General features: G+C 37.7%; 1 protein-coding gene across 1 annotated transcript in view; it reads left to right on the top strand.

Moving 5' to 3' along the window:
• The window catches only part of CDH23 (cadherin related 23), a 537,909-nt gene that overhangs the window by 198,753 nt on the left and 325,879 nt on the right, over positions 1–13,277 (top strand). The window contains exons 7-8 of the mRNA XM_087932328.1: positions 3,566–3,760; positions 6,150–6,278. Of these exons, the coding sequence (XP_087788454.1) occupies positions 3,566–3,760; positions 6,150–6,278 (324 nt within the window). The remainder of the gene's footprint in view (positions 1–3,565; positions 3,761–6,149; positions 6,279–13,277) is intronic.

The raw sequence follows: 13,277 nt of genomic DNA, 5'->3' as shown, positions 1-13,277 counted from the left end.
CAGATCCTGATCATCTCACAACTGAACTATTGAGATGTAGTCTACATAGGGTTGCCCTTGGATGCCATCTGGAAGCTACAGCTGGTTTAAAATGCAGCAGTATAGGCCGTAAATTAGCATCTCTCATTACACCCACAAGTCATCATTGCTTTGTGACCTATGTTGGTTACCATTTGGCTTTCAGCTTCAATTCAAGTTATAACCTATGATCTCCTTTGAGGGTTGAAGGAATGTCTCTCTCCTGTGGTACTGACCACCTGGAACAATTAGGCAAAGTGGGTGAACTCTGAGTCCCTTCAATTAAATGTTGCCATCTTGTGGGACCAAGGAAGAGTACCTTCTCTGTTACAACACCTATTCCCTGGAACAGCCTCCTACCTTTAAAATATTCCTTAAATCTTTGAAGATCTGCTGCACTCAGACATGAGATTGGGGTGCATGTGGATCTCCTTGGTGACTTTGGTACTGTATCATCTTTGTCTTCATGTTAATTTTTTTTGTCTTTGTGTTCAATATGTATGTATGTATGTATGTATGTATGTATGTATGTATGGTATTCAGCTTTGTTTGGGTATTTTCCCACGTCATTGTAGTTGTGCGTCATTAAAGTTGTAGCAACGTTTCGGCAAAATCTCATCTGCCATCATCAGGCTTCTGTATTGTGTTCGTCTGTGAGTCAGACAAACCATTCTGGCACAGTGTAGGCTATCACCAAATTTAAAACAGAAACGGCTGTGAAAGTCTGACCCACAGATGAACACAATACAGAAGCCTGATGATAGCAGATGAGATTCTGCCGAAACATTGCGTCAACTTTAAAAGCACAACTGTAATGACATGGGAAAATACCCGAACAAAGCTGAATACCATACATGTAAGTACCTGCGAAAACCTAAGAAAAATATATATGTGTGTGTGTGTGTGTGTCTCTCTCTGTGTGTGTGTATAGTTGTAAGCTAACCAGTCTTTTTGAAATTAAGTGACCTCAAAATATAACAACAACAACAATATCAACAACAACAACAACAATAATAATAATAATAGCATCCTCCGATGCTACCTGAACAGTTCCTGGGTGCTGTCCCTAAAGACCTAGGCAAGCACTTGAAAACAATTGGCACTGACAAGATCACCATTGGTCAGCTGCAGAGGGGCACCTTACTGGGACCTACTTGCATAATCCCAACGATACATCACACAGTCCTAAACCCTTGGGAAGTGTTCGGCTAGTGATTTGTGATACGAAACCCAGCATAGTCATCTCATTTGCTGTGTATACTGTTGTTTTTTCTGTATAATAACAATAATGATGATGATGATAATGATAAGAATAAGAATAATAGAAAGTTATGGACAAATAGCACTTGGTTAAGTCCAGAAATCAGAAGACTCTTGCCTATAAAATAGTGTCTCTCAATCACTGACATTTAAAAACATCTGAGACCTAACTCCTGAAATTTGCATGGGGCCTGCTGAAGACATTTTTTTCAGAGTCTTATATTTCAACTTCTACAGTATGTCACAATAATAGGAAAATCATATTCTTTATTTTTGCTGCATACATTAACTGGTACAAATAGGTTTTCATATGTAAAATAGTAACTAAAGGAATACTTTAAAAGATGATTTGTATTAATTAAGTGCATATTATGGTTTTCTAAATGTTATTGCTACTGGAACTATTTTTAATACTACTATCACACCTTACAAGATATCATTTAAATCAGGGGTGTCCAACCTTTCACCTTGCCTGGGCCACATTAGAAGATGAAAATTTGGTTTGGGCCGCACATAAAATAAAATAACAGTAACGATACCTGATCATCCAAAAGAACCATAGTTAACATATTAAATTTATTTGGAAATGAAGTTAGTGAGATGTTTTTATTATTTATTATTTATTAAAAATTATTTATTTTTTATCATGGTTTTTTTATCACGGTTTATTTTCCGGCCAAATTTTGCGGGGGGGGGGGTGAAGCTCGCCCGCATCGCGCCTACCTCTCCTCCTGCAAATGGCGCAGCTGGATGCGGCAGGACTGGAAGGCAGAGGCAGCGGCAGCGGCGGCAGAAGCGGTGGCGGCGGGGGCAGAAGCAGCAGCGGCGGCGGGAGCAGCGGTGGCGGTGGGGGCAGAAGCGGGGGTGGCGGGAGCAGCGGGGGTGGCGGCGGGGGCAGAAGCGGCAACGGCGGCAACAGCAGGAGGTGGCGCTCTGACGGCGCCCGCCTTTTCTGTTGCTGCTTGGCCTGGCGCTCGCCTTGCCCCGCCTCGCGCCTGCCTTTCCTCCTTCTCCTCGCTGGCTCTGGCATGAAGGTTGGGGTGGGCACTGGGCCGCATTACGAGGCGACCTGGGCCGCATGCGGCCCATGGGCCGCGGGTTGGACAAGCCTGATTTTAATGATCTATTTATGTATTTTCCTTCCTTCTTATTAACCATCAATCTGTATTATTTTTAATCTAAAGTCCAACAGAGTAAACCATGAAAAACTAGATAAGGACTTCTTAAAAATTGAGTAAGTCCATTTTGTTAGAAATGGCTTAAACTGACCCTGCAAAACTTTTAAAAATATTTAGAATGTTGCTGAAAGAAGCAGCTGAAATTTCTGCAAACATTAAGACTAGTAAAAGTTTTAAAAATTCAGATTTTAAGCAGTTTTTATCCTAAGGACATTTTAACAAAAAACTATTTCAGTAAGAAAAACAAATTCTGTAATTAGTTTTTTTTAAAGATGCCATTAGTTCATTTCTGTAGTCACTTGGCTATTGGAGAGAGAGCAATTCAAGATAAGAGTGTTATAGAGCATATCTAGAGGTAAAGATCTTGGCAAGCAAAATTAATAGAGTCAAAGTAGAAGAACTTAGTTAAAAGCCTTTTAAGCGACATTATGAAGTAGCATTTTGTGAGAGACCTAATCCCTTCGCCTATATGGATGAAGGAAGACTGGAAGAATGACAGACTACAACAAATCCACTTCCATCTTTTCTGCCCGATATAATCCTCCGTTCCCTACCCCCTTAATCAATATTGATACTATAGCAGTCTTAAACTCAGCCTTTATCCACGGAATCTATTTTGAGTTCTGAATGACATGAATTGTTTTATTTGAAAAGTACCAAAGTAACAGTTAGTTGCCATGCATGCTTGTGTTCATATTATTTGCTTGCTATTCAAAAAAAAAATAAAAAAAAATAAAGAATTTTCCACATACAAGTCAAAATCGTATCAGTGGAATTGTTAAAACAAGCTAATACTTTAAATAGAATTATCATTTTAATGGACGGGGCTGGGGTTGCAAACCCACAATACATGACAGGTCGTAATGATGTCATTTTTGTTTTTTGTCTTTCACAAGACCAGATCATACTTGTATGTCTTTAATTCTGGACCTTTGTGATAATTGTTGCTAATGATTAAATCTGCTAGGGTTCACTGGATGTCCAGTAAATTCATTTTTACCCTTTTGATCATGGTATGGCAATCATTGATTTTATTTTTTAAAAAGTAGAAACCAGGCGGTTCTAGGAAAAGAGTTTAATTACTGCATGTATTTTTGGTTAATTTTTAGAACACACCAGTGGGAACTCCAATTTTCATTGTGAATGCCACGGATCCAGACCAAGGAGCAGGAGGGAGCGTGCTTTACTCTTTTCAGCCACCGTCCAACTTCTTTACCATTGACAGTGGCCGTGGCATTGTATCCGTTATTCGTCCACTGAATTACGAAGTCACCCAGGCTTATCAGCTGCAAGTGAATGCCACAGTGAGTATGGGTCAGCTCCCTTTTCATTGTCTCTTGAACAATTGAAGGGGCTGCAGATGAATAAATTTCATGCAGACATTTTAGATGAATATTATACAGGTGGTCCTCGACTTATAAATGTGGTGTGGTGGCCTAGAAGGGGAGCTCTCGTCCCACAATCAGGAGGCTGTGAGTTTGAAGCAGATATTTCTCTCTCTGAGCACAATGAGTTCAGATGCTTGGTCATTGACTCACATTTATGATAGTTGCAGGATCCTGGAGTCACGTGGTCACCTTTGGTGACCTTTTGCTAAGCAATGTCAATGGGGAAGCCAGATTCACTTAACAACCACATTTCTAACTTAACAACTGCGGTGACTCACTTAACAAATGTGGCAAGAAAGGTGGTAGAAGTGGGCAAAACTCACTTAACAAATGTTTCACTTAGCAACAGACATTTTGGGCTCAATTATGGTCATAAGTTGAGGGCTGGTTATATAGGAAGCGCAAGAATGAATACCCAATACTTTTTGTGTGTGTGTGTGTGTGTGTTTGCTGAAAGCTGTGGATCTCCACCTATTTTCCTAAATGACTAGCAATCCAAAGCAGATGCCCAGTTCTAATTCCACTTCTGAGGACAATTATGCTATTTTGCTAAGAATATATCTGCTGAATATATATCTGCTGAACAAAACTCTGCATTGGCAACAGGAAGGGCATCCAGCCATTAAAGCACTCTGCCATTAAAGCATTCAGTTGCCCAGAACTCCATCCCGCGAGGGATTATGGGGCCGTTAAAAGAAGATGAATACTCCTTTCCAGAAGTCTGGTCAGCCACCTAGACCACACTTTTCCAAAATATTGAATTTTCGTCCCATCTTCTCCTTCAGCAGTTCAGTTCCTGGAATTGCAGTCATAAGATATGGTGGTTGTTAAGTGAGTCCATGCCCGATTTTACAATCTGTTTTGCATCAATGCGGAAGTGAACACCACAGACATTAAATGAACCAGCAATTGTACAACGTATTGTACCCTGTGCGTGTGTTTTTTGGGTTTTTTTTTTGCCAGAAACAGTGTAAATACCAGTTTCAACAAAAGATGGTATAAATTGTCACATGACTGAAGGATGCTGCAAATAGTTGTAAGTGTGGGCAGTTGCCAAATGCACAAAATGCGATTGCATGCCCACAAAGGTGGGGGCAGCCATCAGAATGTTGAAACCGAGTCTTCGTTCTGGAGGTATCTGACATAACTTTGAACATTCACTAAGGAATCAGCCGTAAGTTAAGGATCACCTGTAATTAGTATTCTTTAATTTAGCTTTATGTATGAATTGCTGATTCCCCAGCAAGCTGGCTGTGGAATTCTGGGAATTGGTCCATATACCTTAAAGTTGCCAAGATTGAAAAATGCTGAACGAAGCATGCTTTTTTAAAAAATAAAAATAAAAAAAAATCAGGGCTTTAATTGACTTAGAAGAAAATTATTTAAAGTTTAGGGACAACCTTGGAGCACATAAAACTCTTAGGAACATGGGCAGCCCACATTTTTGTTTCCTCTAAATAATCACAGTCAACACACATATATCTCAAAGTAAAGTTAAAATCAGATTATATGGCCACCAGCCATTCACATTAAGGCTTTCTGTAATCTGCATTAATGATATAAAATATTACAAGTAGTTTAGAAAGTATCATTCAGTTAGCAAAATAAATTAATTTCTCTTTCTGTGGCTTATAATTGGGGGGAAAAAGTGTTCTCATCCTGCCCTTGATAGCATTTGACAGGTTTTGAAAATGATGCTGATTCTTAAAGAAATAAAAAGAGATGCAGCTACATTAGTGGTGAAGGTTGCTGAGATAGTTGACTATTGTTTGCAGTTGTTAAACATTGTCCAATGAGATCCAAACCTTGATAATAGCATAACTGAAAATAGTTTATGTCTGAAATTTGGCAGAGCTTTTGTCGGTGAAAGAAGACCCACCAACTCTCCTAGCAAAATATAATTTCTTATGTTCAGTTCTAGAACACTGTGGCAATAATAGAATAGCCGATTCTGTCAACCAAGAGAGAGCAATTCTTGGATGACAAGCACTTATCAGACCTAATGTTCCAGAATGGCTGGGTTTTGCATCGTGTTTTTGAGAGGAGTTTGCTGAAAGTTGACAGGGTTTTCTATATTGCTAACTATGCATTTTAGGTTTTACACTACAATTTCCACTTCTTTCCAGTATAAAATAGAGGAGAAATATGCTATCAGTTTTTAACATCCAATGTCAAAACATAATTCTGAGAAAGGAAGCTTTGGGTCACAGAAGACCTACCTTATCTGTAGATAAAATTAGCCTTTTACTGTCTATTGAATTTTACTTAACATTATGTCAATATTTTCTCTTTATACATTTTCAAGGATCAGGATAAAACCAAGCCCCTCTCTGCTCTGGCCAATCTTGCAATCACCATTACAGATGTACAAGATATGGATCCAATTTTTATCAATCTCCCCTACAGTACGAACATCTATGAGAACTCTCCTCCGGTAAGGGCTCTGATAAACATATCGATACTATTGGAAACCTCTATCACATAATCTCTCTTGAAACAGATGTGCTATATTAAGAAGAGTATTGTTATGGCTACTGATGAGCTTCACCCCAAAAAGGTATTTTTGAGAGGGATATGCATGTAACTATATGTAAACCCCCCCTCTTTTTTTTCCATTTGAACAATCATGAATTACTTTTCTTTCTGGTGGTAGGTGTCCATATATCTATAAACTATCTATCTATCTATCTATCTATCTATCTATCTATCTATCTATCTATCTATCTATCTATCTATCTATTATAATGGCATACAATAGCAAAAATACAATATTGGGGTTGAAAATTGAACTTAGTTTCAGCATCCCTACCTAAAGATACAATGGGTTCATAATCAGTCTCATAGTTTATCAAGATAAGACTTGATTTCTCTGAATTGTTGCTGTTTTTCTTAACCCTTGTCCTTCATGGTTGCAGGACTTACTTCCTTTTCCACTGTGCTCTTAGAGCAAAACTGTGATTCTGTAATGTGATTCATGTGATTCATTTTTATCAGGTTTTACTAATAATTTGTGCCTGGAACTCTGTACTTTGATATGGCCCAAGGGCTAATCAATAAACTGAAAAATGTGATGAACTGAAAAATAATGTGATGTGACATTTTCCATCAACTAACTTATCACAGAGTCCATTGCTGTTTAGGGTTGAGAGAGAGTGACTGGACCAAGGTCACTCAACAAGCTTGTGTCCTCTTCCGGTTTGAGCTTCTTCAGCGACAGACCGAAACCTTGTCTTTGTGAGGCTTCGATCCGTGCTCGCTGCTGGAGCACCCCGAGCCAGGAGGTGATGAAGAGGGGGGAGACTGCCAGCAGGGTTGAGGAGAGCTGCATCTCTCCTCCACAGCTGGCCATTACTCCCTTTCCCTAAGGCGGTTGCAGGGGTGGTCAGAAATGGCCACCACAAAGAAGAACTCAACCAGAAAATAATGTGCAGGAGGATGATATGAAGAGAAAGTTTTGGTTGACCAAAAGCAACAAATAAGGTAGTGTGGAATTGAAACTGTTAAAAAACAATAACATTGTTCCCTGATAAGATTTTTAAGCTGCGAAGGAGGAGAAAAGGGAAAAGATTTGGTTTTCTCCTTTTCCTATACTGACAGCTAAGAGACTTAAGCAAGAAATTGGAAAAAAATCCACTTTGACATCAATAGGCATTTAATGCTGAAAATAAAAAGTCAAAGGGATAATAAAGATTTTTGCATAATTAAAAGCTTTTGAAAACAGGAAAGGAGAGGATGAATAAAAGGGCAGGATCTGGAAGGGAGGAGACTGCCTGGAATTAAAAAAAGAACTTACAGCAAAATCTCAACAAGACTTCCAAAAGATACAAAAACCCCAGGAAGAAAAAGTCAAAAAAGAAATAAGAAGATATAACGTGGGACTATCTGGATTACTTGATGATTTCTGGATTCTTGGTTATTGTTTTGAATGACTAAAATCAATCGGGTAGTTGTTTAAAACTTTTTAAAATGGCTCCACTTTTAGAAGAACTGAAAATGGAACTTAAAAAGTACAAAGAAGATGCACAAGAAGGGAGAGGTTCTTTTGGCTTCGTATTTCAGTTTTTAGAAATGGAGATTTGGAATTACGAGAAACAACAAGAAATGCTCGCAGAACAAGAAGATTGAGACAAAGAAGAAGCCATCTTTAATGAACAAGTAATCTTGGATGGGAGAAAGAAAGGAAAGGGAAGAAAGAGAATGGAAAGTTTAAGATTGGGAAAAACAACTCCCCCAAAAAAAAAAACAGAGTGAAAAATAAGTATAAAATCAGAAAGCAATAGAAGAGGGAAATGCAGAAGAGAGGATTAGAACTAGAGAGATGAGGGGGTAAAAAGGGGAGGGAGAACAGAAGCAAAATATAGAGAAACAGGGTCTATTTATAGATAAAGGGTGAAAACTTAATGGAAAAAGGGATTCTGCAAAGGTACATAAGATAGTATGGTTATATTAGAAGCAGAAATAATTTTAGAAAATATGAAACAACGTATGATTAAAATGTCTGATAAAATAGCTATCGTAATTCAGTGGAATGCTTGTCAATAAATAAATGTAACAAAAGGTATATTTAATGATTTATAAAACATATGTGAAGAGAAATAAGGGAAAATTAATTATGGAGATTATATGTGTTTTTAAGGAAGTATGATATTTAATTGAAAAGAAGTGTTAAAGATGTTAAGATTTTAATGATTATTAATGATAGAACTGAACTGGAATGGAATGAGGGTTTATAATTACATATATTTACAATCTATCTTTTTTTTAAAAAAAGAATATAATGTGTTTTATAAGAATGCACCAAGCAGAATTCGATTGGAAGTTATGTATTATGTATTATATTGAAGGTCATAAACTTAAGGTATATATGGAAGTTTAAATAAGAGTTGAATGGATGTAATTAAAAGATATAAAGGTGTCATACTCCAATTAGTAACTACAGGATAAAATTTGTTTAATGAGAAAAGATAATATGAAATTGAAACAGAACAGACAAAAGTATACATATAATGATTTGAATTGAGATGACATAATCAAAATAAAATTGAGAAAATTAAAAGAGGGGAAAAACTATATAGAAAATGTAAAATAGTATAAGATATGGAATAGAATAGAAAAAGGATCATGAAATTGAGTTTGTGTCTGTGTAAAGAAGTTCAACCCGGGACCATGCTATTTTCAAAAAAGATGTTTTACTTGTATTTAGTGCGTGAAAACCCAAATAAAACTTTATTTAAAAAAAACAAGCTTGTGTCCTTAAAGAGGAGTAGAAATCTAGGTATTCCCACTCCTGGTTCAGCATCTTAACTAGAACACCAAATTGGTTCTCAAGAATTCCCTGGATCTACCTGTTGCAGAGAGCAAAAGAGAGAGAGAATAACTGAGTGGTTTCAGCTTTAGCTTGGTAGTACTATATTCATTTCTCAATAGTTAAAAACAAGTTTTGTAAGCAGGTATCTGCCAATCGCATGCAGAATGAATATGAATAAAATGCAAAATTGTTGATACTGCCAGTGTAAGAGCTTTAGGATTTCTCTAACAGAAGGATTTTCCAATCAGGTTAATAAAAGATGTATTATATAACTAACCAATGATGTACCTGATAATGCAGCTTAAAAGGCCTATAAGTAATTGAAGGAGAAAGACATTGCTGCAGAAACCACAATGAATATCATTTCAGAGTCTATATTAAATGTTTTCTTCATGCAAGACAGTATAAGCGATCAAGGAGGAAGGAAACACAGCTGGATAATAGCAATGGGAAAAAAAGAAATGAACAATTATTACAGAAATGGACACACACATGCCCACATCATCTACAATTACAGACCCTACATATTACCTTCCTAAAGCACTTTTGTGGTCATTAAAAGGAATATCTTTCAAAATAAATATAGCAGTCTCTCTAAATGCTGCTTTTCTATAGATACTTTTCAAAACATGGATAATAAATGATAGTAAATGGTATCAGCCTTAGCATTCAAGAAAAGAAAGGTCTTGGGAAATTTGTATCTAGTTTGAAATGTGGCATTTCCTATGAATGTTTTACTCGTTACCTAAACATGCTCCAGGTTGTTACAGAATGCCTTAACTTTATTTCTTTCTTCCAACTTGAATTGAAGGGCAATTAAGAGAACATCTATGTGAAGTAAAATTCTTACCCAGAATATGGAATACCTTATTTCTATTTAATGTATGCAGCTTCTACTACACAGACTGATTTCCATATCATGTTCTGTGATTAAACAGGTTTACATTACCCGTTTTAATAAAAACCGTTGTATATATTCAACAGAGCTGGCTTGTTTGAGTCCACTCAAATAAATAGTGCCACTTTTCCAAACCCAAGAAACATATTTTCTCTGTCACAATGCCTGTCCTCTGGAATAAGGTTCCCCCCAAAATCTGTGGGGTTCCTACCCTAATGATGTTCTGGAAGGCCTTAAAGACCAAACTGTTCTCCTCAGCGGTGGAATTCAATTGTTTTTACTACTGGTTCTGTGGACGTGGCTTGGTGGACGTGGCAGGGGAAGGATACTACAAAATCCCCAATCTCTCCCCACCCCACTAACCTGCTTTCCAGCTCCGTTTTCCTGTGCAGGGCAACAAAAGAAAACCCAACCAATCCTCTGGGACTCAGGAGGCAGAGAATAGATGGGGCGGGGCCACTCAGAGGTGGTATTTGCCAGTTCTCCAAACTACTCAAAATTTTCCACTACTGTTTCTCCAGAACTGGTCAGAACGTGCTGAATACCACCTCTGGTTCTCCTACATTTTGGGTTAGGTTGAATGAATCCCCCTGTGGAAGATTGTCAAACTCCCAGCCCATGGGCTGGGTGCGTCACACACTGGCCACGCCCATGCCTAGTCTAACGAAGGGGAGGAGTCCCGCTACATCATGTGACACTGCCATGGCGATGTGAGTTTGACACCCCTGCCCTTGTGGGATGTGCTTGGTAGATGTTTTTCTATTCAGTGACCAGATTTTAAGTGTATTTATTCGTTTTATAATGTTAATTTTTTTTTTGTATATTGTGAACTACTCGGTTATTTGCAAATTAGGTAGTGCCTATTCAGTCAGTCGGTCAGTCAGACATTCACTCAAACAATGTGATAATGAGAATGAATAGTGGCATATATTTTTCTTTTTGAGGGAGTTATTTAATAAGCTAGTAGAGAACATGCAGGAATGAAAAATGCTTATCCAATTAGAAATTTGATTCTTTTGCCACCTGAATTATTATACTCATTAAGATGATGTAGGAGTGGCAGAATCTGGGGGTGGAATTAAAAGAGGAATCAGCCTAAAACCCCTATATAGCCACAAGCAGACTAAGTTCAACCCCCCTTGAATCCTATGGACCCTTATCTATCTCTAAGCAGGTGCCAATCATTAGTTGAGAAAATTCATGTGCATATATTGTGTATCAATAAATCAGTTTAATTGGGCCTTTGCATGTGAACCTGGTCTTTCCCACCTAACAGTTACTTCCCTGTCTTTCAGTATGTTGTAAGAGGCTTCATAATTTTTAAGATAATTTGCTATCTAATTGACTCAATATTTCTGAGAACAAAGACGCCCAGAAATATTCTAATGAATTATTTTCCCTTAAATTGTAAACTGCAGTTGTTTTATTGCATCTCAAATAGAACTAACCTTTTTCCTCATCCATCATTTTTAACTTATCTATGAAATAATTAGCCGGAAGTTTTTATCTTGCCTATTTTTCATCTTATAGCATCCAATACCATGATTTGTCAATGAACATTTTTTAAGCTCACTTAAGAAGTCGCAGATTGCAGTTCTGATCTTCTGCGTTTGCAGTAGATGAACTGTCTGTGATTTATTTTTATTTATTCTTTTAAAGGCAGAGTCATGGATGAGACGTCTTACAACATGTTGGCATAAATGGGATATTGAGGGATTGGGTACTATTTCTAATGTGATTATCTGTCATTCTCATGTAAATGCTACTTCCCAGGTTGACTTAAGGTATTTAAATATTAAGAAAGGTGTCTGGAAATTCTGCTTGGCTTACATCTATTTCTCTGCTTATGTTTATCTCCACAGTATATCTGAGTTTTGGTGCCTTTGTATTAAAGCAGGAGAAAATTAATATAAAGCCATGTGCATTATTATTGCATCAAATCTTAATTTTCCCTGACAACTGCCTGACATCCAGCCCATCACTGATGAGTTGGCAGAAAGGAAAGAAATGGATAAACTGCAGAAAATTACTACAAAGAGATTCCTATCAGCCTTTTGACTAGAATTAAGGAGTGAAAAATAGGATTTCTTGCCTTGAATATCTATCATAGCAGATTTCCAATCCACCCTTTTATTCCCCTTCTTTCTGCTCTTCTCACTGTGATAATAGGCTGTAATTTCAAGTGAACCTAAGAGAGGGAGGGAGGGACGAAAAGACAGATCAAAAATCCAGATATTGTACACAGCAGCATATTTTATGTGGCCTAACAAATCCTTACCTAATTTCAATTATTTTGGTTGCAAAGAGTCTACAGGTAATCCTAGACATAAAACCACTAGTTTAGCAACCGTTCAAACTTACAACATTGAAAAAGTGATGTGCGACCATACCTCACACTTGCGATCATCCCTGCAGTCAGGTAATCAAAATTTTGGCATTTGATAACTGGCAGGCAATTACCCAGCATCCCCAGGTCACATGCTAGTTATTTGCAAACCTTCCCAGTCGGATTCTGACAAGCAAAATGGGGGTGGGTGGGATAGGAAGCCAGATTTCCTCAATGATTGGGTGACTCCCTTATCTACAGTGATTCACTTAAGTAGCTGTAGTTCACAGTCCTCTCCAGGGGCTACAACAGAAAGACTCATTTGGAGCAAATGTTCTTCCAGAGTGACAAAACACTTGTCTGCTAAAGTCAGAATCCCCTACTTAATAGATAACAGATAATCAGAGTTGGAAGGGACCTTGTAGGTCATCTAGTCCAGCCCTCCGCCCAGGCGGGAGACCCTACACCATTTCTGACAAATGGCAGTCCAATCTCTTCTTGAAGGTCTCAAGTGATGGCGGTCCCACAACTTCCGAGGGCAACTTCTGTTCCATGGGTTGATTGTTCTCACTGTCAGAAAGTTTCTCCTTATTTCCAGGTTAAATCTCTCCTTGTTCAGTTTCCATCCATTTATTCCTTGTCTGGCCTACAGGCACTTTAGAAAATAGCTTGAACCCTTGCTAAAGTAATCTCTCCATTTCTTTATATTGTTCCAGTCTGCATTTTTATGAAGTTGTATTACCATGGAATCTGTCCACTACAAATTTGTAAGAGCAATACTTGTAGTTCCAAGATGCATCAAAAATGCTATTTTACAGTTAGAGGCAGGTTTGGCTTCTGTGAGTGTCAGAGCTTGGTTTTATGTCCTTAATTTCTGGTTGAAATTGATTTTTTTCTCCTC

This window comes from Pseudonaja textilis, chromosome 4 (assembly GCF_049901715.1).
Source record: "Pseudonaja textilis isolate UNSWEBS1 chromosome 4, rPseTex1.2, whole genome shotgun sequence".
In the NCBI taxonomy this organism is placed as follows: domain Eukaryota; kingdom Metazoa; phylum Chordata; class Lepidosauria; order Squamata; family Elapidae; genus Pseudonaja; species Pseudonaja textilis.
This window is presented reverse-complemented; position numbering and strand designations above follow the sequence as displayed.